Genomic DNA, 22774 nt, shown 5'->3' with positions numbered 1-22774 from the left:
CATCTATATCCTCCATAGAATGAAGCCGTTTAATGGCATCATGAAGCGTTCTGTTTGGCACGCCCGCCGGCACATTCCTCTCCGTCTTTATGCTCCGGCTAGCATCAAACAGGTTTGGACGGTTGCACTGTAATTCTATAGACATACGGCTCTTTTGTGCGTGTGCAGGATAGAATGTAACAACAAAAAAGAAGAGCAACACACAACTGGAAAGCTGTCTGCTCTTTAGAGGAGGAGCCACAGAGTCTTTAACTGTGAGAGAAAGAGCGGCAGACATCAGGTGGGCTCTGTGTGTTGACTGATGCTGTGGTGTGTGTGTGTGTATCTATATATATCCCGCTTTCTCCCTCTGAACCACCGTACACACAGGTCTCCATTGTTCATATACGTTCAGATCTCTCTCCTTCATTTCGTCCTTCACTCGTCAGGTTCAAATCTTGGTGCACAGAATCTCCAGCTTAGGTTTCAGAGGTCTTTCATTTCTTCTTCTTCTTTACTGCTCCTGATAACGACACATGATGTAACCACGTATGTTTCAATTCCATCACATAACCATATAACCAAAGCAGCTTTGCAAAGTCACGATAGAGGAGCAAATTTGCACAATGTGGACGCTGTTACGTGTTAAGTCTTGGAGGTGGACTTAGGTGCTGAAATATTACGACAAGGCAACTACATCTCTCTCCCTCTCGCTCTCTCTCTTTCTGTCTGCTTTGCATTCTCTCTCTCTTGTCCTGTCCAATACACTCTCTCGCTGGCCTTCGTCCTGGAGTAGTGTGCGCTCTTATCCACTGGCAGGAGGTTAAATGTGGAAACAGGACCTGCGCTTCTCTCTCTTGTCTGATTTGGGGTTCTGTGTGAGAGCGCAGCAACCCAAATAAGGAGATTCAGGCCTCGACAGAAGAGTGAGAGAGCCGAGCAGAGCAGCCAAACCATTCCTTAGAAAGGCCTTGGATGAGTGGTTTGATGGGGTGGGGTGTGTGTGTGTGTGTGTGTGTGTGTGTGTGTGTGAATGTGTGTGTGATAGCCTGTGAGTGAGGGGATGGAGTGGCCGCAGAGTGGTGAAGAGAGGGGTGGATGGAGAGAGTTTGAGGGAAAGGATGGAGAGAGAAACGAAAGAAAAAAGGGAGGAGGTGGGTGTGTGTGAGTGTGTGTGTGTGTGTGTGTGTGCGTGTGTGTGTGTGTGTGTGTGTGTGTGAAGGGGGGGGGGAGTGATCAGAAACTAGAGGCAGGTTCTGTTGCAGTTTACATCAGTACTCATAAGGCTTGAGTTCTCATCTCTGTCCACCGCCTCTCTCTGTCTCCTTTCCTCTTTCCTTGCCTCTCTCTCTCTCTCTCTCTCTCTCTCTTTCTTCGTTTCCTCACAGCTTCACTGGGCTCTTTCAGGCTCTTTCTGCAGTGAAACACAGGATTGCAGGACAGCCAGGAGCTCCTCCATTTCCAGCACCACAGGAGACGTTTGAAACAACACTTTTGCTGTTGGTAGAAGAGAATCCAACCAAACATCCACAATGGAGGCCATCAAGAAGAAGATGCAGATGCTGAAACTGGACAAGGAGAACGCCATCGACAGAGCAGAGCAAGCAGAGACGGACAAGAAGGCAGCAGAGGACAAATGCAAGCAGGTGAGATGGAAACTCATGAGTGTCAAGTGTTAAGCGATGCTGTTAATTAGACAGGAAAACACACATTTACTAGATAAATGTGCTGGAGAAGGACAAACTCCAATGATCAATTTTACTTCCGAAAGAAAATGTCCCTGATCTGTTTGCTAAGCTGTTATTCAAACAAATCCAGAGCCAGCGTAGCTGAGGCTTAACCAGCTCTTTACATAATCATCACACTGCAACTCTACCAGGCACATTACAGCTTCAAGGAAAAGAGCCTGTAGATACTTCTGACATTTATTTATACTTATAAATACTTTTATAACCACAGATAATTGTGTGATTTGCTGTAAGTCATTGTGGAAAAGCTTGAACCTGGAGGTACAAACATCCAATCTCTCAACTCTTGTCTGTTATTCATAAAGGGAGCTGTGAGTGTGTGTGCTTCACTTACTGGAGTTTTAGATGTGAAAGGCTACAAGTGCTGCCAGCCAATAAGCAAGATGTTTGAGTCACAAACAAACATGGTGAAAACAATTGGAACAATAGGCCACTATAAAGACAGTGAGTTGAGGGGGTGATGATCCCAACAGAGATCATCCCCCCCTCAAAGAGAGAGTCCAGGTGACGAGACCTCCCAGGTTCAGGCTTTGGTCTTTGGGGTAGAGATGGTGTCCCTGTTTTGTAAGGACCAGTACAGTTTAAAGAGTTAGAGGCACATCTGTCTTTCCTACTGCCAGTGGAGCACACTCATGTCTTTATGAGAAGGCAAATGACCGCACGTGGACACATGGACACACACTCACACACCAGGTCCCAGGCGTCTGTGTGTTCTCAGTGATAACAGCTGTATTTATAGACTCCAGCAGAGATCTGCAGTGTGGAATTCAGCAGGATTATCGGGGCTCAGTTGGGAATGCTGATTAGAGAGAGCACTTAACTCTAGAAGTGTGTGTGTGTGTGTGTGTGTTTGTGTGTGTGTGTGTGTGTGTGTGTGTGTGTGTGTGTGTGTGTGTGTGTGTGTGTGTGTGTGTGTGTGTGTGTGTGTGTGTGTGTTGATGAGAGGGATGGATTAGCCTCCACATACCAGGGTTGTTGTCATTAAACTAATAATAAATCACTATCAGTAAACCTGTCATCAAACATTGCTCACAGGACTGACGGTGATGCTTTACGGCTGAACTTTAAACAATACGATCTCAGGCTGAATGATTTATTAAGTCACTACAAACACAATACAAAGCTGTAGGCGTTTGATCAATCAAAATTCTCCTATGACAAGCATGTAATATTGCTTGCTTTTACAAGATATTGAACGTTTAGATGTTAAACACGCAAAGTAGTTTACAAGTTCTTGAGTAGGACACATGTTGTTGTTAGAATAGAATAGAATAGAATAGAATAGAGTTTTCTTTGGATGACACATCACTGACCAGAGACTCTTACTTCCTGCTGTAGCTGGAGGAGGAGCTGATGGACCTGCAGAAGAAGATGAAGCAGACTGAGGATGAACTGGACAAATTCTCAGAGGGCCTGAAAGACGCTCAGGAGAAACTGGAACTGTCTGAGAAGAAAGCTGCAGACGTGAGTGCAGAGTCACCCATTCAATGGTGTACACCCAAACACACACTGACTTATAGGGTGAACTCACTGTAAAGGGTTAATTGATTGAACGTGTGAGGTAAAACTCAACTCCATATAATAATGATGCTGCCCTCTTTACCCTGATTGGTAAGAATGTGGATGTGAAACACACACACACACACACGCGCGCGCACGCGCACACACACACACACACACACACACACACACACACACACACACACACACACACACACACACACACACACATACACACACACACACGACTGAAACCGTGTGAGCTCACTCTGATCTGCTCCAGCACATCAGACACATTACATTCTTGTGCCGCCACACCTGATGACGAGTGCATGAATGAACTGCAACATCTCCTCATTCAGACACACAAACGCACACGCACACGCACATGCAAACACACACACACACACACACACACACACACACACACACACACACACACACACACACACACACACACATTCTGTAAGATCTAACTCTCCATCTATCTGGTATAAGTGGGGAATTCTCCAGTTATCAGTTGAAAGTCATTCCAACAGGATTCCTAAGCAAAGATAAATGTTGTGAAAATACTCCCGCTGCTTCCTCCAACATGTGTTATTGTTTGAGCCTGGTGGAGGATATCCCAAGGAAATGCAGCGTTGTATTACACACAAAGAGAAGGGAAGTGTCTGACACACACACAGAGAGACACACAGAGACACACAGAGACACACACAGAGACAGAGACAGAGGCACAATTATCCTCGGCCCAGAGATCAAATCAGCTCCGAGGAGCTTCACATGAAAAGTGGGTCAAGTGAGCATGTGGAAAAAGTTTTGGTTTCCAGTGTTTGAGCCTGGGTAGGTGTAGCTTTCATCCCTGGTTGTGCTGTGGGCATTGGAAAGTGAAATTAGGCATTCCAGCCTCTGTAAAAATAGATGCTTACCATACGTGTGGTAAATAAAAAAGAACATTTCATCAAATCTTACGCTTAGGTGCAGATTGAACGGGCTTGAGTATTTCCATTTAGTCAGACTTTCAACTTACTAACTTACTTGACACGTGTTGCTTACGTAATTGTACATACGTGCTTTTCACAATGATAAACTAATGCAAGGACGTAGTTTAGGCAACGTTTTGCAGTACGTAAACTTAAGATCTGCAACAGTAACTCCTCAAAACACCAACTTCCCTCCATTGCTGTGAATGCTCCTCACTTATTAGAGACATCGGTCAATTCATTACACATCGGATTTCACAGGGATGGTGAGGAACAGAGAGGGAGGGCTGAGGGGGGCTGGGGAAAGAGAACAGTCAACTAATGACCCCAACAAACACTGCAGTAAAATGCTCAGCCATGTCCTGACACACAAAGGATCCAGGATCCAGCAGCAGAGCTTCCCAAAGCGATAGGAACACACACACACACACGATCACTAGCATCTAAGGTGGCAGCACGCAGGTACTGATAGAAGCGGCGGTGGAAGGGATTGTTTCAGGGGGGAGCTGGACTGTGGTGGCAGAGAGCGGAGAGCAGGCGGGGCTCTGGTATGTGAGGAATGCAGCTAAGGCAAACAGAAAGCCCTGCACTCCTGCGTTTAATGAAACCAAGGCTTCAAGCTTTTCCGGTGCAAGGGGCAAATCAGCACAGGGAGACTTGAGCAACACATGAGATCAGTTAGGAGAGAGAGTTTTGTTTTCACAGCAGACCTGAACCTAAACGGAGCTGAGCAGAGATCTGGCTGGCCCACATTCCCCCTCAGCCAACATGTACTGTACGCCTGTAACCAATGGGGGTGAAGGTAATGCTGAAACAGTGAAGGTAAACATCATAAACATGAAAGATGGAGCATAAATCTGATTTACACGCACACTTAAATATTATGAGTGAGCAGGCAGGTGGGAGAGAAGCTGGTGTCTAATTATTCAATGATAAATGTGAGACACACATGTAGAGCACAGAAGTACATATGGTGCACATAGAGGGAGTTATTATAGAGTACAAATGTAACTTTAACTGATTTCATTTGTCCATAAGTTGGTGCACATACCAGAGTTTGAGACCCATTGACCTGAACAGTGTAAAAATGTTCACTCACACAGAATCCATAGCAGTGTGATACAGTTTGTAAGGATTGGTACTTATTTCGGACACATGTGGTCCATTTGCTGTAGACGGAGTTGGAGTTGTATCATTCAGATGTACAGGATGTTGACCTCTCTGGAAAAGTCCTGGTAAACCACTGACATCATCATAATAATCATAACTGGAGCACCTGGAGAAGGTTCTGTAGAGCTGTGAGCAAACACAGGCTGAGGACAATAGATGCCAATTCGCTCATTCTCTTGACCTCTGACCTTTGTTGATAGTTACTGTGAAAGCCAGCCTCTTGCCGACCATCCCATAACATCTTCCCCCAGATATTTCACCCTGTTCATCCCAGCCTCACACCTCCCCCCCCCTCCTCCCCCCTTCCTCCCCTTCACAGCCCCCTTTGGCAGTCTACCTTTTCTTGCTGACCTTCCCGTAACATAACACATGCAGTGACATCATTCATGAGTAGTGTGTGTGTGTCAATGATGTCATTCACACCTGCGCAGGACATCATTCATGATGATGTCAATAACAACTGTGACAACGTTCATGACACACATGATTAAGAACAGTCAATTAAGAGTCATTATAATGAAGCAATTAAAACAAATGACTTTGATGAATAGAATAATGGAGTCCAATTAGGTCAAAATCAGCCCAGGGACCTCCTCTGGCATGGCAAAGGTTCAGTCACCCTTGGTCTTTAGAGGTTCTCCAGCTGTGTGTAAACTCATGGGGTCTGTAATGTAGCCCTGTGCCTTCAGAATAAGATATACCAGAGATATATGGGACAACACCCAAACCCTTAGTTCAACGTCACAAGGTCTCAATTTTGCAATGTCATGCTGAACTATGTGTACAATAATTCATAAATCATAGAAACATGTTCCCTCAAAACATCCCATGAGGTTAATTGAAGATACAGATTACATGTTACAGCATATTGTGATTCAGGGACAGATTATAAAGTGTAAATCAGACATTAAATGGTTAAAGTACGCGTCCTAACTATGACTCTTAATTAAAAGTGAAAGCATTTCAGGCTGGTTCTCTTTTATCTCTCAAATGATCACATCAGCCATAGAGATCAGCAAACACACTCACACACTTACACACACAGACACTGGCCCCGCCCCCTTGTGACCTCATCGTCCCAATCACCGCTCTCCTCACACACACACACTGGCGCTCTCTGCTCTCCTCACCGTACCTCCTCTTATCCTGCCTCTCCCTGAACTGACCGGACCAAATCTGCCACATTCCTGAGGACAACTTTACCAACTCTTAATGAACATTCTAGCCTTTCACACACAGCTCAGAAGAACCAATCGGAACACACCGGGACACTCTAATTTACAGCTTATATAACCGTTTTTGCACTCGAAAGACTTATTTTTACATTCCATCTACTTTCGACCGGGCGGACATCGATTTTTTTGATCAACCTAGATCAAAGTGTTAAGCTTTATTCTTGTTTTGAATAGATCCGATTTGCTACACGCGGTAGCTTACGTCATTTGCACAACCCACGCAGAGTCTTTACTGTTTTTCTACTTTTTTTAACTTAAGTAACAAAATCCCCGGAGTCAATAATGGCAAGTGTGAACTCTCTGGATGCTGTGAAGAGGAAGATTCAGTGTTTGCAGCAGCAGGCGGACGACGCGGAGGACCGGGCTCAGGTTCTACAGAGGGAGCTGGACAGTGAACGGGAGCTCCGGGAGAAAGTGAGACAATCTGCCCGCTTCTTTCTGTCTATCTGTCCATACTTTGTGTCTTATTCCGCCCCTCTGTGCCCGTGTGTCAGCCCGGGTAATGACACTGGCCCGGGCCAGGTTCGCCTCCGACGCCCTGGAAGTCAGATTCCTCTCAGTCATTGATTCATTCTGATTGTGCCACAATGCAAGGCGTTGGTCTGTCATGAAAAAAAAGTTTGGATTCCTGCAGGTCTGTGCGCATGCGCAGTGCGCAGTGCGCTCTGACTTATAGGCCGCTGTAAACTACAGTGGATAATGAGGTCAGCCTTGGTGTTCACTTTACCACGGAGCACTGTTAGACTTCTTCATTTAAACTTATATAACATTCACTTAATTAATTATTATCACTACATTTTGGGGTTGGTCCGTTTATTATGTTGAAACGTCCCAATAATTGATAGGAAACTGTTAAACCACAGAGGGAACTCTCTTTTTCTTCTCTTGGTTCCTTGCTTAGAGGCACTTCAGCAGGTCAGATGGTTGAAGGCCAGACTGCACCCACCAGGTCACTCTGCCTCCCCTGATTATAGGGACGTTAGGGTGTGGGCTTGAAGGATGCCCTCTCTGCTATGAGGCCTTCAAAAGGAAAATGTGAGAGAATCATTTGTCATGTGTTTATATTTAAACATATTTTACTACTCTGCACAACCTGAGCAATAATTATATAAGCCAGCCATGTTGAAAGTTACACAAATGTGAGGATTCTTCAATAAAAAAGTGTTGAAAGTGAGAGAAAAGTTGTGCTCCTGCCATTTAGACTTTATGGAAAGAAGATGCTCAGCAGTGCAGTCACATGATTAGGTAACAGTCTGAACTTTTATGGTGTAAGGTGCCATAACCTTTGCATTGAGCTCTGTTAATGACAGGACATGCAGAGAGATCCGAGGGGGCAGGAGGGGAAGGTGTGGCTTTAAAGATATGGGAGCAGTAGTGCTGTAGGTGCCTATTAGATAACATTGTACCTTTTAATTTATCAATTTACCTTTTCAGATAAGCCTCCAGGTGAACCTATGCACTATGGTATAGAAAGTATTAGCATCATATTCGTATTTATTTTAAAATAGAATTCTAGTCTGACTTCATGGCCGAGAGATAATTCTGGTTTTGCTGGATGTCTTCTGGTTTTGCTGGATGTCTTCTGGTTTTGCTGGATGTCTTCTGGTTTTGCTGGATGTCTTCTGGTTTTGCTGGATGTCTTCTGTGTTCTCTGTTTGTAAAAGTTTGTGTTGTTCAGCAAAGTTAGCATCTCCACCCTGAGCACACAGGAGCAGTGAAGCAGGCATACAGATCTGATTGATGGGTGAATTAGTGATAGATTGCAGAGTAGCTGCATGGTAGGAGAAATTTAAGAAACACATTTCTTGTTAAGTTTGGATGATAAATTATCTTATTCTGAACAGCCGTGAACCCAGCAAGGATCATTTCCCATCTTCTCTGTGTTTCCCTCACATGCGAGTTGGGCAATAATATGGAAGACATAAAGGTCCTGTGAAGATTGTACCACCAACATGATATTAAGCTGTTAGACCACAACTCAGTGTGTCCCTTGTGCATGTTATTGAAGCTGTCAACCTCAGACAAGCAAGACAGATTTCATTCCCCCCTGGTGTTAACTCGGCCTGAGAGAAAACTATGCTGACACACACCAGTTGGACTGCAAGGCTGTAATGTATAAGTCCTGACACACACATTTTTTTGCATGACACATCACATCGTAAAAGTATTAGATCATTCTTTTGTGTAGTTGAGAATTTGAATGACACCCTTTTAAAAAATCCCCATACATGATACACACACGCACACACTTTACACCCACACTGCATTCAGAGGCAAACACTGTGCATTTGTGTGGCAGGCTGGTGTGGTCCTGTAATGTGAATAATTGGGACAACCTGGAGAGTTTTCATGGCACAAAACCCTTTTTCATTGGCGTTAGGGGAGATCAAAAGCGGAACCTTGCTGCTGTAATGAATTGAAAATGTGGAGGCAACAGAAAAACACCTGGCTACGACTTTTACTAAAACCTGGTATTATTTTTAAGCCGGGTTCGAGGCCTCTAGAAATGTTACTCATTGACTGGATAATGCTTAAGCGTTTCCCAGATTATGGAGGCATGATGCCGAGTTGAATCTCTGCTTAGATGTTTTATTGACTCTCATCCCTCTCAGGGGCTGTCTAGCTTCTCCCTTTCAAACAGTTTTACTACCGTTATGCTCATTTGGTGGCAGAAGGCCAGAGATAATTGTTTATCCTCCATAATTGGGAGCTTTTGTGTGAGCAACTGAGGTAAGGGCGGGCGGGGCTGGGGGGTTTAGTTATGTTATTCATAGAAGCACATTTGAAGTATTGATTTCCTTGCTGTTTTAAGAAATTATAATGGTAGCCATGGTTAGATTGTGTGATTTCCTACAGTGTGAAGAAATGCCAGATTAGTAGAAAAGTAGGAATCAAACCTCTGCTTTGTTGGAACACACGTTCTTCCTTGCTGATCCTCACAGGATGTCATTTCCCGACTTTGGTCCTTCACATCCTGTGGTTCTACTCCCAGCACTTCCTGTCCCTGTGCTACAAACCCAGATCAACAGGAAGATTTGTGTGTGTGTGAGAGTGGAAGTGGACTGAACGTTTCTGAACAGTTAAAAAGTGTGCTGAGAAACTGAATGGTCTGATGATAAAGAGGGAGTCAAAATGTCTTTGATCATATTCAAGTTTTTCATCTGTAATGGTCTGAATGTCATCAGTTCTTTGCAGTTGTTTTACCTTTGGTAGGATGAGTCTGCTGTTGATTTCACATCGTCTCTTTGTCCATAAGTGGGGATTTGTCTTCTGCAGTTATAATAATAATTACATAATCACATCTGCATTGAATTTGTCAAAGATAAATTAGTTGCTTGGGTCATACACAGTACAGCAACCAGGTCTGCAACATCAACAACTTTAATGGAGCCTAATCGTGGGAAGTACTTCAGAAATGGGCTTATTGTTTAATGTGCGACACCAAATACAACTAAAGGTAAAATCTGTTTGCTGCTTTGTGTGGTCAGGGTGCTCGACACGTTTGTGCCGGGCCTCTTGTTGTCTCCACCGGGCCTCTTGCTGCCTCCGACAGGCCTCTTGCTGCCTCCGACAGGCTGGGTGGAAAGAATTACTTCCTGGTCCCGCTATTTTCTTAGGCTGGACTTACTCCTTGGGAATAGCTCAACTTTCCAAATTTAACTGCCACATGTTGATACGTTTTGGCAGTCTTTGGCATTCTGGGGGAACACTCCCATGTTAGCGGCTTGTGGCTGAGCTGATTATGCATGCCAAGGTTGTGGGTTCTAGTCCAAGAATGGAGTCTTAATACATTTGTGCAGTCTGTGCTTGCTCAAGGATGGAAAGCTAAAATTGACCTATATTTCCTATAATGTTCTACATGAAGTAAGACAGAAAGTAGAAATGATATTGGCACTTGGTAAACCGTAATGGGGTTTAATCAGACCGACATTTATATAGTATAATTGATGTATTTAAATTAAGAGTGGTAGGCTGGGCACCTATCGAGGGTCTACCCTGCCTCTCACTCAGAATGAGAATGAATGAATATCAACCTAAATGTACTTATTGACAAATACATTGCCTCAATCCCATATGATTTCTCTCATAATGATCTCACAGTTGCCAATGAATGATGTCATGATTTCTGCTCCTCAGTCAGTGTTTGCTGGTGGTCTGTGTCGCGCCTCCTCCCCACAGGACAACAGTATCTCAGACCCAAAGAAAAATGCTGAGGAAAACCCTGGGATACAAATTCCGTGTTGCAGAGAGAGGACTCATTGTAACGCTTGTCTGGATGTGCGATGACACTCCTTTACATATCTCCTTGTGACAGGCTTCCTTGTCGTGTGTGCTGCCATGTTTGCATGCCATGTCTAAATGGGAAAAGATTATCACACACACATAAAGATTAGTGAGCAGCAGTGTCAGGAAATAACTTCTCCTGAAGCCCTGAACAGCATTCTGCAGCTCATTAGCACGATGCCCTGAATCAGCTAGTAATTAGATTCCTCCTTCATTCTCCTTGATCTCATTTCTGATACATGTTGAGATATTTTTGAGCTCAGTCCCAACAGTACTGTGCTGTATCCTGAGGTCAATGTTTACTCTGTGGAGAGACATTTGACAGTCAACTGGACAAAGAAACGGATACATAAGTGAGTAGTAAGTGTGTTGTTTAGTGACACTGGCTGTTTAAGATTTGTCACAGAATCATATACACCCTTGAGCAAGGCAGTCTATGCAGCCTTTTCAGTGAGCTCCTGGGTAAGCAATAGTATAGGCCTAACATATATCACCTCAGTACTAAAAGATTCTTTGACATTTTGAATAAGTTGACCAGAAAAGTCGAAAGTTGCTAGCTACCTCTCATTAGCATGTTGAGCAAATACCAACAAAATTACTTTCTGTCCTTTGACAAAACAAAACAAAACCCCACTGAGCGCCTGTATTAGTGTTCTGTTTGCCATTTATCTGTTAATCCGGGTTGTATCTTGTTATACACTAATGTGGTATTTTGTCACAGAAAAGAACTTGATGACAGTGCAGAAATCACTCAGAATGACTTGACAGTAATGGCTGCTAAATGGTAACAAACAAGATGGAACCTTGTAAAACTAAACCATATCCGAGCGTACAGAACAATAAAGTTCTTTCTTTGTTGAAGTCCTAAAAACTACTTTCTGAGTGTGTTTGCTCATCTTTGAGCACCTTTGAAGTGTCTATATCAGTGGAGGCTAAACTACATTGGAGGTCTGTATCTAAAAAGATGCTCTGGAAACGGATAGCATTAGCTATAATGCTAAGGTCACGATTTGATGCCCAGTTTTGATATCTTGGAGCTTAATCTCATCTGTGTCAAACTAAATATTTCTGCTCAGTCATGGTTCACCATTGAGGGCCTGCCCAGTTCCTTCTGTAGCGCCTGTCAGAGATCTCTGTAGATGTTAAGCTAGTTGGATGGGATCTATTCTTGGAAACCATCGTTCAGTTTGTGTTCATCCATTATGCTTGGCCTTCTGACTGGAACGGCACGAGGACAGAGCGGCTACTTGTGCCGTATCTTTGCTGTTTCCTGATTAACAGTGGCCACAGATGGTTTCATTTAACATTTTCTCAAAGTGTGTGCTTGTGTGTGTGGTTGTGTGCGTGTGTGTATCTTCCTAATACTCTGCCGCAAATATTCTCGATAGTTTGTTCTACCATATAAGGCGTGTCTCCCTGGTAGCCAGAGAATGCAAAGCGGATGACAAAGGAAGCGAGAGTGCGCAAGAGAGTAAGTGAGAGAGAGAGAGTTGGCCTTAAATAACGAACAATCAAAGAGGGAGCATATGAAAGCACGTTTGTGAGACGACTTCCTGTTTGTTTTTTTCAAAATCCCTGCTAACGCCTTAAAAGAAAAACTTTATAGTAACATTGTCATGTTTTGTGTGTGTTTTGTGGACCGAGGTTCAGGTTAATGATTTGTCCACTGCGTCCTCCTGAAGCAGCAGGATCAGCACTCAGAAGCTCTGCTCTTCTCTGGTCACGGCTCGCTGAATTGAAGGCATGAGAGCGCATATGTGCACAGGTTTGACACAAGGGCTGTCTCTGTGTATGCGGGGATTTCCCTGTGATTGAGGAAACATGATGACACACACACACACACACGCACACACACACACACACACCGGAGCTCATACAGGGCTTGTGTGTGCAGACATGCCACTATCCCGTTTTACGTGTTAAAACACTGCTTTCTGTGTTAGTATGTCGTTACAATGAACATTTTAGTGGGCAGGGAAAACTAGTTGGTTGCAAGCTTGTTATTATGTGTGTGTGGGTGGATGCATGTTTACAGAGAGTGTGTATGGAGCTGTTTTTAGGTGACTGTGACCTGTGTTGTGTGAGTTGAGCTGAAACTTGTGAATTGAATTGTTTGTTTGTGTGCAAAGAATTCAGGAAGTAACACAATCTGTTGTTTCAGGCTCCGGTTCACTCCTGTTGACTTTTCTCAGGAACTTTTTGAATTTGTGTCGACAGACGGTTGGTGATATCTAAAGATGTATGATTGTTCATATATTTTGTTATATTCTTTTCTTTTGGGGTTAAGTCTTTAGTTGGACACACATTTCCTGTGTCATATCAGCGGCCTCCCTCTGGCGGGACCTGGGAAAGAGAGGAGGAGGGAAAAGAGTCCGGGGAGGTCGAGACAGACAAGCGGAAAGACTGAGCGCTGAGGCCGAGTCAGCAGAATATGTTGAAATGACAGAGAGAAATATGGAGACATTTTTAAAAATAAAACATGAGGCCATCCAGCCACCAGTGAGCAGGAAACCACGACTTCATTTCCTGATGTGTTGAGTCTGAGTAAATGGAAGGGAATAGTGCTCTATGGTCACTGAGCTCTCTGTGGTGTGGGATTACAGCCCCAGTGTACTCAAAGTCAAGTCAATCAAAAAGACGTCTTACAAGGCTCAAGAAGCAATGATTGAGTCTCTTTGTCCAGGTCCCATAGCCTGGCTGGTTGCCTGGCTGGTTGGTTGTGTTTTGGTTTGTTCTCTTATTCTGCGGGCAGCTCTAAGTTTTCACTTCACATTGGACTATGCTGCACTCTGTATTGTTGGATGTGTCGGCTGGCTTGTCCGTTAGTATCTTGAGACTTTACTTTTCCTCCTAATTGCCAACACATTCTCTTATGTCTGTGTATCTTGCGCAATTTGTCATTTACCTTGTAACTGAACGTGTGACACTTTGACTGTTGGCCAGACAGGCAAACTGACTCATGTGCTGCGACACAAGGTAATGAGTCACTGACCTACTAACTGCTTCCCTGCAGATGTGTGCGGAACACATCAGTCTGTTTGTCTGAGAAATCTCCTGCTCCTCCATTTATGCCATAGAAAGTAAATTAGCGTGATTTAATTTGCAGTTGTAACACTTAATAAAGCCCTTTATGATTTATTTGGCTTGATAGTTATTTAATGTGGCTCTCTATGAGGTGGTGGTGATTGGATACATTCCCAGACCATCTGAAAGGAAATGCCTGTATATTTATCTGTCTGCTTTCTTTCTTTTTCTCCCTCTGACTTTGAGTGTTTACAAAAGGACAGATAGGAAAAAGCCAATTTGTCCTCCTCCTTGTCTGTATACACGCTCACTCTCTGGAAATAAACATCATTCTTTCATTTAATTTCATTCAAAACTAAAGTCTGGTGGCGAGCCGACACCATAAAGGACTGAGTCAGCCTAACTGTGAGTACTTTGGGCCCTGTAGAGAGTCATTTCTCTGCGTGTACAGACGATCCTCCAGCTGGCTCAAATTCACTTATTATTCATCTCTCCGCTCAGCTATTGATTTTTGAAACACGAGCAACACCGGGGGACACAGAAATAGATTACAGCGTCTCGCTTTCTCATTTCACAGGATGGAACTGAATATGTATTGACTCCAGTTCACTTTAATTCAAACTGCTACTTCGCTCCTACAACGTGAATGCGCTTCATTTAGGTTTGAGCCGTTTTGATGATGAGTTTAGGATGCAGGATTCTGGATCTGCTGATGAATGAATTAGCTGATGTTCGACCTCCTGATGGTGGCAGTGATCCAGAGAATAGACACTGATGAACCCATACACTGATCCTGTTCATCTGTTTCTCTGAGCGATCCTCTTCTGTAATACTGCAGAAGGTCTAAAAGCATTGATTTACCTGGGTGACGAGTGATGACTTCCAATCACTGACACTGTAGGGACACTGATGAATTCTGTTGATTTTGCTGTACAAACTGTGCATCTCCTTGTCATTTCTGAGTCGCCGTTTCTGTTTCAGTTCCTATTTTTCAGAATGGGCTGTGGCAGTTTCTCCCCCTCCATCCTTTTTTGCATCTGTTTTTTTCCTCTTCCTGTTTTATAAAGCGAGCAGACGAGACCAGCTTGACTTATTTAAAATTGAATCATAACAGTGACTAACTTTCTGTCCTCTTTTGTTTTTCCCTAGGCGGAGGGTGATGTAGCAGCTCTGAACCGTAGGATCCAGCTGGTGGAGGAGGAGCTGGACCGGGCACAGGAGAGACTCGCCACAGCTCTGCAGAAACTGGAAGAGGCTGAGAAGGCTGCAGATGAGAGCGAGAGGTCAGCCGAGCTCCCATTAAGTTGAAGTTTTGATACCGACCCAAGAGTTGATCCCAAACGATACAACACATATAAGGTTTTGAATCCTAACTCGATCAAGTCCGACCTGGCCAGACCAGACCTGAACCAGACCAGCAGACAGCCGGAGCCTCAAAACAAAACAAAATCAATATCCGTCTGTTTGTCGTTTATCATACTCCAACAGGTTCTGCCCTGTACAAACGCAGTAGTTTGTTCTTTCATGGCTCACTATGGCAAATGACTTTCACTCGCCTCTTTATCCTTTTCACTATGCTAATTTACTTTGGCACGAGTCCTTACCTCCCGTCGCCTCCATTCTCTCACACGTACAATGTGTGGCGACTGCACTAAATCTAAATGATGCCTGGTGAATCCTGGTGAGTTGGAACAGTCCTGTCTCGCTGTATTTTTGATCAAGAGTAGAGTTGTCTTACAGTATATAGATTATCTTTGCGATTAAAGCCACAGATTTGCCCGCGATTTTAACAAACCAAAAGTTTGTGTAGGAGCCATGGGGTGGCTTGATGAGCTGAAGGGGATTGAGGAGCAGCGGGGGAACACACCCGTCTGCTCCGTGACAAATGATGCTAATTATGAGGCAAATATGTGTAAGCTTGGAAATTTTGCAGCGTCCTGGAAAATTGCATCATTTTGTTGAATGTGCATAATATCCAGCTGGAGAAACTTTATAGACTCACTTGTATGTACTTTTTGGATAAAGAGGGATGAAGGTGATTGAGAACCGAGCAATGAAGGATGAGGAGAAGATGGAGATTCAAGAGATGCAGCTGAAGGAGGCCAAACACATTGCAGAAGAGGCTGACCGCAAATATGAAGAGGTGAGGTTTACTCAGTCTCTGGATTCTTTTGTGTTTTGAAGCCACACAGTATCAAAAGATAAAATGATTTCTCTCTGGGTTTCAGGTTGCTCGCAAGCTGGTGATCCTGGAAGGAGAACTGGAGAGAGCTGAGGACAGGGCGGAGCTCTCAGAAGGGTAAATCCAAGAAGATGCACGCATAAATACACACACTGCCTCACTTTCACGTGTCGATAAAAGTAACATGATTCTTCTTTGCTTCTCACCTCAGTAAAGTCACCAATTTGGAGGAGGAGCTGAAAAATGTGACCAACAACATGAAGTCCTTAGAAGCTCAGTCTGAGAAGGTGAGTGTGTGCCGTGGGATGAGTGATGACGCTTGGCAGTGATGAGTCCTGCTATCCAAATATGATCAAAGACAGAAGTGGAGATCAGACAGCAGCACAGGGAATCGGCTATCAGTGTGTTTGGAGCTGCACTGCACTCTCACTTACAACAATACAATGTTAAATATTCTCTTGTGATAAATATTATGACCATTAATATGATAAGAGTGACACATAAACCACAATATAACTGAGTTATAAGGAACATTGCTCCGTCATTTATTATCTTTTCCATTTCAATTTAAGTCACTTTAGGTTGCAGTGATGATAAAAGAGTTCATTTATTGTTTTATCAGTCAAAGCTAGATAATGGGGTTTGGGATGCAGGGTTAGTGGTGAATAAGGTCAAAGGGAGCGAATGGAGAAGATAATGGAGGAGTACTGATCCTCATCAGTAAGGGTGCATGAATGATCCAGCCAACAAACAGTTTGGAGTAGCTGGTGTAGATCCACGTTCCTCCCCGTTTTGTTCCCACTGAGGAACACCCAAACACACACAGCCTCCCTAAATACACACTACAGCACATACATGAGGGCTGGCCCTGCCCTCAGCACATTTCCACAACCCTGCATCCTGTCATTTGGTCCGTCCTCACGGCTCAGTGGACAGTAATTAAACGAGCTGCGCTTAGGGAGGGACACCTCATTGGCAACGTATTGTTTGAGACGGTTTATTATTGTGTATAGTAAAGGTCTACCTACAGCCCAACCACTCATTTTCTTCTCAATTTGTTTAGCTGCAAACCTGAAAGTGTAAAGAGTTCACGACCTAAACTCCTTCGAAACTGTGGAATGCAAACGCTTACAGAGAACTCAACTTGGCAAATGATTCATTCACTACCCGACTAATGAGCCTCTGGGTGCTTTTTCATACATGCAGGGGAAATTAGTGCATGAGGTGTTAGAATGCATGAACCAATCAGCCGAGCCCTGCATTCTGCCTGTGCCCAGACACACACACACACACACACACACACAGGCAGGCAGGCAGGCTTGTCACATGACTGCTCCCCTTGAGCTTAACATGCCTTTGCTTTGTCACGAATGACATCACCGCACAAATTGTTCCCAGGGACCACGCCAACACCTCCTTCCTGCCGCTGTGGCCCTCAGAGGGAGTGGTGCCTCCTAAAGCAATTACACAATGATAATCCTTAAATGGACGTGTGTGTGCGCGTGTGTGTTTGTCATGCGTGTTTGTCTGCTACTCATTTGTTTATAATATATGTCTTTTTTTTAAACAGTACTCAGAAAAAGAAGACAAGTATGAAGAGGAGATCAAAGTTCTTAGTGACAAACTGAAGGAGGTGAGATGTTTTTCTAAATCTGACAGATTTTTATGGATTTTAAGAAAGAAACTGAACCTTTTCTGTCCCATTAGTGCAGAGCATGAGAGTAAAACATGATGGATGTGTAGAATGCAAATATAATGGCTGGTTGTTGTAAGATATCCTCAGTTTAAATAGGGGACTCAATCAATTTTACACAGTCAGTTTATTGGCTCATAGAAGTTGAATTCCTTCCAAATGCCCAGAAGACGCTGAACATCAACATGTGCTGTCCAAAGTAACCCATTATTAAAAACCTGTCAAAGGCTTCCACGCCTACGTTAAGTTATCTAAAGAGTTTTTCATATTCAAAACCTTTGTCTAGAATGCACAAATGTGTGTTTGTGTTGTGTGTTCTAAATAGGCGGAAACCCGTGCAGAGTTTGCAGAGAGATCAGTGGCCAAACTGGAAAAGTCCATCGACGACCTGGAAGGTGAGATCATTTATGCACTCATAAGTTTCCTCCCAGTGTTCACAGAAGGAAGGATGTGGAGGATATGCACACTTGAATTTGCAACTTAACAAAACAGGAATACAAATATTGTATGATTCAGGGAAATGATTAGTCTGACTCAGTCGGTGCGCAGTTAGTATTCTGACTTAATCCTCCAAATGACCAACCAAGCAACATCTCAGTAAACACATGCAGTGTCCACTTTCAGCAAAACCCCAAACATTTCCCATGGAAACAAATCCATTCTGCGCCATGGTAACTCTTAGTATTGCCAATATAAAAGACTCCATATCAGCTGTACAGCAAAGAATGCAGAATGTGCTCTGTTGTTTTCAGCCAGCATTATTTAGATATTATTAATCTAGAGTGTTACTGGAGCATTTTTATAAGGCTCTCTCTCACCAAGCAAACTTTCATCTCATCATCTCATCATTATGTGTCTGTCATTCTTTCTTCCAAGCATTTCTGCATCCTTAAACAAGCTGACCTGTCTTCTTCTTCTTCCTCCCTTCTTCTGCTCTTCGCCTCCATCTCTCATTTGCTTTTGTCTTGCTCATGTCGCTGCTGTCCTTGCCCACCTGCCTGTACTTGGTGTTCGACCTCCAGATGAACTGTATGCACAGAAGCTGAAGTATAAGGCCATCAGTGAGGAGCTGGACCATGCCCTCAATGACATGACCTCTCTGTAGATGCTTCCACCTCTCGCTCTCTCTCTCTCTCCCCTTCTGGCTCTCATTTCTCTCGCTCATGCTCAGATGTTTTGGACTCTTTACTTTCCACATCTGTGGGTTATACATGCCTTCTGTCTGTCCATGTATAGAACTCCATTAAAATATTTCACTGTGCTTTTTTGCAGCTTCTCTTCTCTGTTTAAGATCATTACTACTAGACTATAGCTTCATTTATTGTGAAATAGCACCATGCATTCTCTTAATTGTGTAACTGGGTGAAGTTACACCCTTTGTTCTGTGTATTTTGGTACATCATCCATCTTTTATCCATTACCCTTTTATCCATCTTGATTATCATCAAGTTCTCTCTTACAAGGTGAGATTTTCTAAGGTGTTGGCATGAAATGATGCAAAGTGTTCTCAACGCCTGTTTTTTAATTCAACTTTAACACACTTTCTCAGTTTTGTGCACTGCGTCCATATTGCGTCTAATACACCGAATGACCTCACAGGGTAACACACACACACAAGTCCTCTAAGGAGGTATCCGGCCTTGCACACACTAACGGAGACAGAATCGATTATAACCAGCTCTATATAAACGCAAATGTGTCTTCAGTTTTCAAAGTGCACTGTGGTGTGGTTGTGTTTTTGCATGAACATTTTAACCAAAGTTATGTAAAGCATCAGCTCAGTTACACAGTGAAGGCGAACGCTGTTTGAATCAGTTAGGACTTTGCCTGTTTTATTTGACGACATTGAAGTCTCACCTTGTTGCTTTCTTTCCCTTTTCTCCACAGAGAAATTATCAAATGCCAAAAATGAGAACGTGGGCATGCACAAAATCCTGGACCAGACCCTGCAGGAACTGAATAGCTTATAAACACAGAGAGAGCAAGTAAGAGAGGATGAGGCTGTCAAACATCCCAATAATGTTCGACTCCATTCCACATTTTGAGCTGTAAAATCTCTATTCCCAATGTAAAGGGGATTAACTTAATGCTTGTCCCTTTGTTTTGGTTTTCCTGAGGCACAACCTTTCTTCTTCTTTTTAAGATGAGTCATTTTGAACCCATCACCTCTTTCTTTCCCACTGTGATTGCAGAAATCCCTCCACAAATGGTTCTTGACCACTTTATAAAGAAGTCACTCGGCAACATAAATTTCCTAAATTTGATGATTTATGTGCACATAAACTTTGCCTCTGTCTGGCCAAGACGTGTGTCCGTGGTTAGACTTTGAGGCTTGGGCTGAAGATTGCGTTTGGCTCAATATCCTTTAGTATGGATCCAAAGTGCCACCTAGTGGTGACATGAGGTTTGTAAACGGTGATAAACAGGCTACCAATCATGTCCCTGTCAGTATCCTCTTAAACCGATCAGTTTGTGTTTAAACAAAGCAATGTTCATGTGGACAGGTGAGCTTATGGAAAGTTTGATTCCTATGGAAGCAGACCTGGCTGTGAGCTATTCTGTGTTCAAACCTGTAAACATTATATGCGTACCATAAATAAGAAAGTAATACATGTTTGCAATGCACGGTATATAAAGTGTACCGATCTGTGCCAAACCTGTGTTTCATCACTGGGCTCTGGCACTGAGGTGTATATCATAGATATACCACTTTCCATAAGCATCACCTGACATATTCCATTTATACATTATATTTACATTATCTGGTATTACATAAGTGACCTACAGCCCGACCACTGGATGCTCAGACATGTTCTTATCAACAATGGATACTTATTGTATATAGTAGACTAATGTTAGGTATGAATTGAAAAGTTGTATTGCTTCTTTTTTTTTTACACCACTTCTTTTCGCCTGGGGAACTGTCAAAACCAAAGAACGCACACAACACAGACGGTAAATTCTTAAAATGTTATATTTTTTCTGTGTAAAGTTAATCATGGTTTCATCTCAAAGCCAGGACCATGAAACGACTTCACATTTCATCGAGACTATTTTGAAATATTCACCAAAATCCCTCCCTTTCTATGTCAAACCTAATAAATGTTTTTCAGAAATCATGACTCGCTTGACTTATTCTGGGTATTCTGTTGAGTGCAAAATCTTACTTATACAACAAAAGTTAAAAACATTAAGGTTTTAGTGCCTTGTCTGATAAAACATTTGTTCCAGAATTTACTCTGTGTAAAGGAATGTATATACATGTTTACGATCCACATATTGATACTATGACATAGCTCCTCTCTGTTTACAAGAGTGGGGTTTCATTCCACATACAAGCAAAATGCAAGTAGAGATTATTTCTCCACTAAGGATACATTGAGATACACAACAAGAGTACCATCACAATCAAGGAGACTGAAGTTCAGATTCCTGCATCTGTCCACAGTCCTTAGTGCTGCCTGTCGGGGTTTCACTCCCATTCCTCCTCAGGTATGTTTCTTTCTGAAGGAGCAGCCTAGATGTGCAAAATATGACATGAAACAACAATACAATCAAATACAACTAACTGGTCACCATGGAATTGTAATCAAAAATGGGAAAATAGTGGTTAAGAAGATTTTATTTGTCAGATTTGTGATATACAAAATTATTTTCAACATTCTACAATGGATACAGACAAACAATCCGAAAGGATATGAAAAGGATAAGAAAAGATGGACCTGAAAATTTTTTTAAGAGCATTAAACATGTCATGAAACTGCAATGCTCCACCTGTTCACCAGATGTCTCCCCTGAGTTGCTCGCCTACTTCCCAGTTCCCCTTTGTTTTGTTTGGCCTGGCCCTCCACTCACCTGCAGTAAGTCTGCATTTCCCACCTCCCGGCTGGCAGAGGACCACCGAGCAGCCTGCACACGGCACTACCCGCTGGGCGTGGCTGAAGATGGTGCTGATCTTATAACAGCCTGGGGAAATTACATGATGAATAAGAAATCATTTACTCATATCAATAAAGTGTAAACTGTGTTATTGTGCAGTAGTTACCAGGGCATTTAACATCCATGAAGTAGGAGTTGGGGCTCTGCACCAGCCTCTTCTTCTTGTGTCTCCTCCCCTGCTCCGTAAAGCTGGGGTACATCAGGTCCTTCGGTAACTGAGAAAGAAATCAGATCATCATCATAATCATTTTTTCATAAAGCCAAAGGACATTTTGTTCACACCCTGTTATGATTTAACGCCCCCTTCAGTCTGATTAGTGTCAACACAGGTAAGACATGCCCAGACAAGTCCTGGCAACATTTCTGCTACCAATAGAAACCAACGTATCAACATTTTCAGATTAATTTACGATGAACAATCTGTAACACCCGGTTTATACAATAGTCAGCTGATCGATAAACCCATTTTCTTTTCTTTTCAACGCATCCCACAACACCGCTCCATTTCTGACCATGACCAACATGTCAACAAAGCGTTCAGTCACTAAATGTTCCCCCAGCTAAATGACAACATGGACACTTACGGTCATTTTAGATGCAGCTCACTCAGCCAAGACGAAAGAGACGCAGTGAAGCGGTGAAGTGAGGCGCGTCTTTCCACTCTCACCTGTTGCTCTGTGTTATTATGACTACTCCCAAAACAACGTGGGTGCAGCCCGGGCGGGCGGAGTCAAGGGAGGCACCGCAAGTAAACGTCAGGCTGGTCACGAACTAATGGTAAACGATACAAGTTCTAATAAACACGTTATTAAGGCTTCAGTTTCAGTTTCTACGTAGATATTTAGCTATTTATTTATGTATTTTTTTTTATTGTCTTTATTTTTATTGGGCACATTTCAAAAGGTAATTTGAAATAAAAAAGTAAACGCATATATATTTTGACTTTTGACTGTACATTGTGTAGAAGAAAGTGTAGATTTCTTTGGGCAGCGTCTCCCAAATTAAAAAATGTAGATAGATAGTCAAAAAAGTTTTTT

At 43.1% G+C, this 22774-nt stretch overlaps 2 protein-coding genes across 5 annotated transcripts; one reads left to right on the top strand and one right to left on the bottom strand.

The window, feature by feature from the left end:
* Positions 1–1281: 1281 nt before the first annotated feature.
* Positions 1282–20917, top strand: tpm4a (tropomyosin 4a). 4 transcript variants are annotated; one of them, XM_076153459.1, is made up of 9 exons: positions 1282–1625; positions 3066–3191; positions 15073–15206; positions 15949–16066; positions 16152–16222; positions 16317–16392; positions 17676–17738; positions 18124–18193; positions 18821–19659. In XM_076153459.1, the coding sequence occupies exons 1-9, from the start codon at positions 1512–1514 to the stop codon at positions 18901–18903; spliced, it is 855 nt and encodes a 284-aa protein (XP_076009574.1). In that variant the 5' UTR covers positions 1282–1511; the 3' UTR covers positions 18904–19659. The 4 variants fall into 4 exon arrangements, with proteins under 4 accessions (XP_076009574.1, XP_076009572.1, XP_076009573.1 ...); XM_076153457.1 differs by lacking the exon at positions 18821–19659 and adding an exon at positions 19686–20917 and having other exon boundaries at positions 1291–1625; XM_076153458.1 differs by lacking the exons at positions 1282–1625; positions 3066–3191; positions 18821–19659 and adding exons at positions 6472–7029; positions 19686–20917.
* Positions 20755–22475, bottom strand: LOC143003004 (small ribosomal subunit protein eS27-like). Its single transcript, XM_076153461.1, has 4 exons — positions 22322–22475; positions 21844–21952; positions 21654–21764; positions 20755–21315 (listed from the first exon to the last, which is right to left on the bottom strand). The coding sequence occupies exons 1-4, from the start codon at positions 22325–22327 to the stop codon at positions 21287–21289; spliced, it is 255 nt and encodes an 84-aa protein (XP_076009576.1). The 5' UTR covers positions 22328–22475; the 3' UTR covers positions 20755–21286.
* Between the last annotated feature and the right edge of the window lie 299 nt (positions 22476–22774).

The sequence above is a fragment of the Genypterus blacodes genome, unplaced genomic scaffold (assembly GCF_046128005.1).
Source record: "Genypterus blacodes isolate CSIRO-AG114 ecotype Tasmania unplaced genomic scaffold, CSIRO-AGI_Gbla_v1 ptg000058l_1, whole genome shotgun sequence".
NCBI classification, from domain to species: Eukaryota; Metazoa; Chordata; class Actinopteri; order Ophidiiformes; family Ophidiidae; genus Genypterus; species Genypterus blacodes.
The sequence above is the reverse complement of the archived record's forward strand: the minus strand, read 5'-3'. Positions and strand labels throughout refer to the sequence as shown.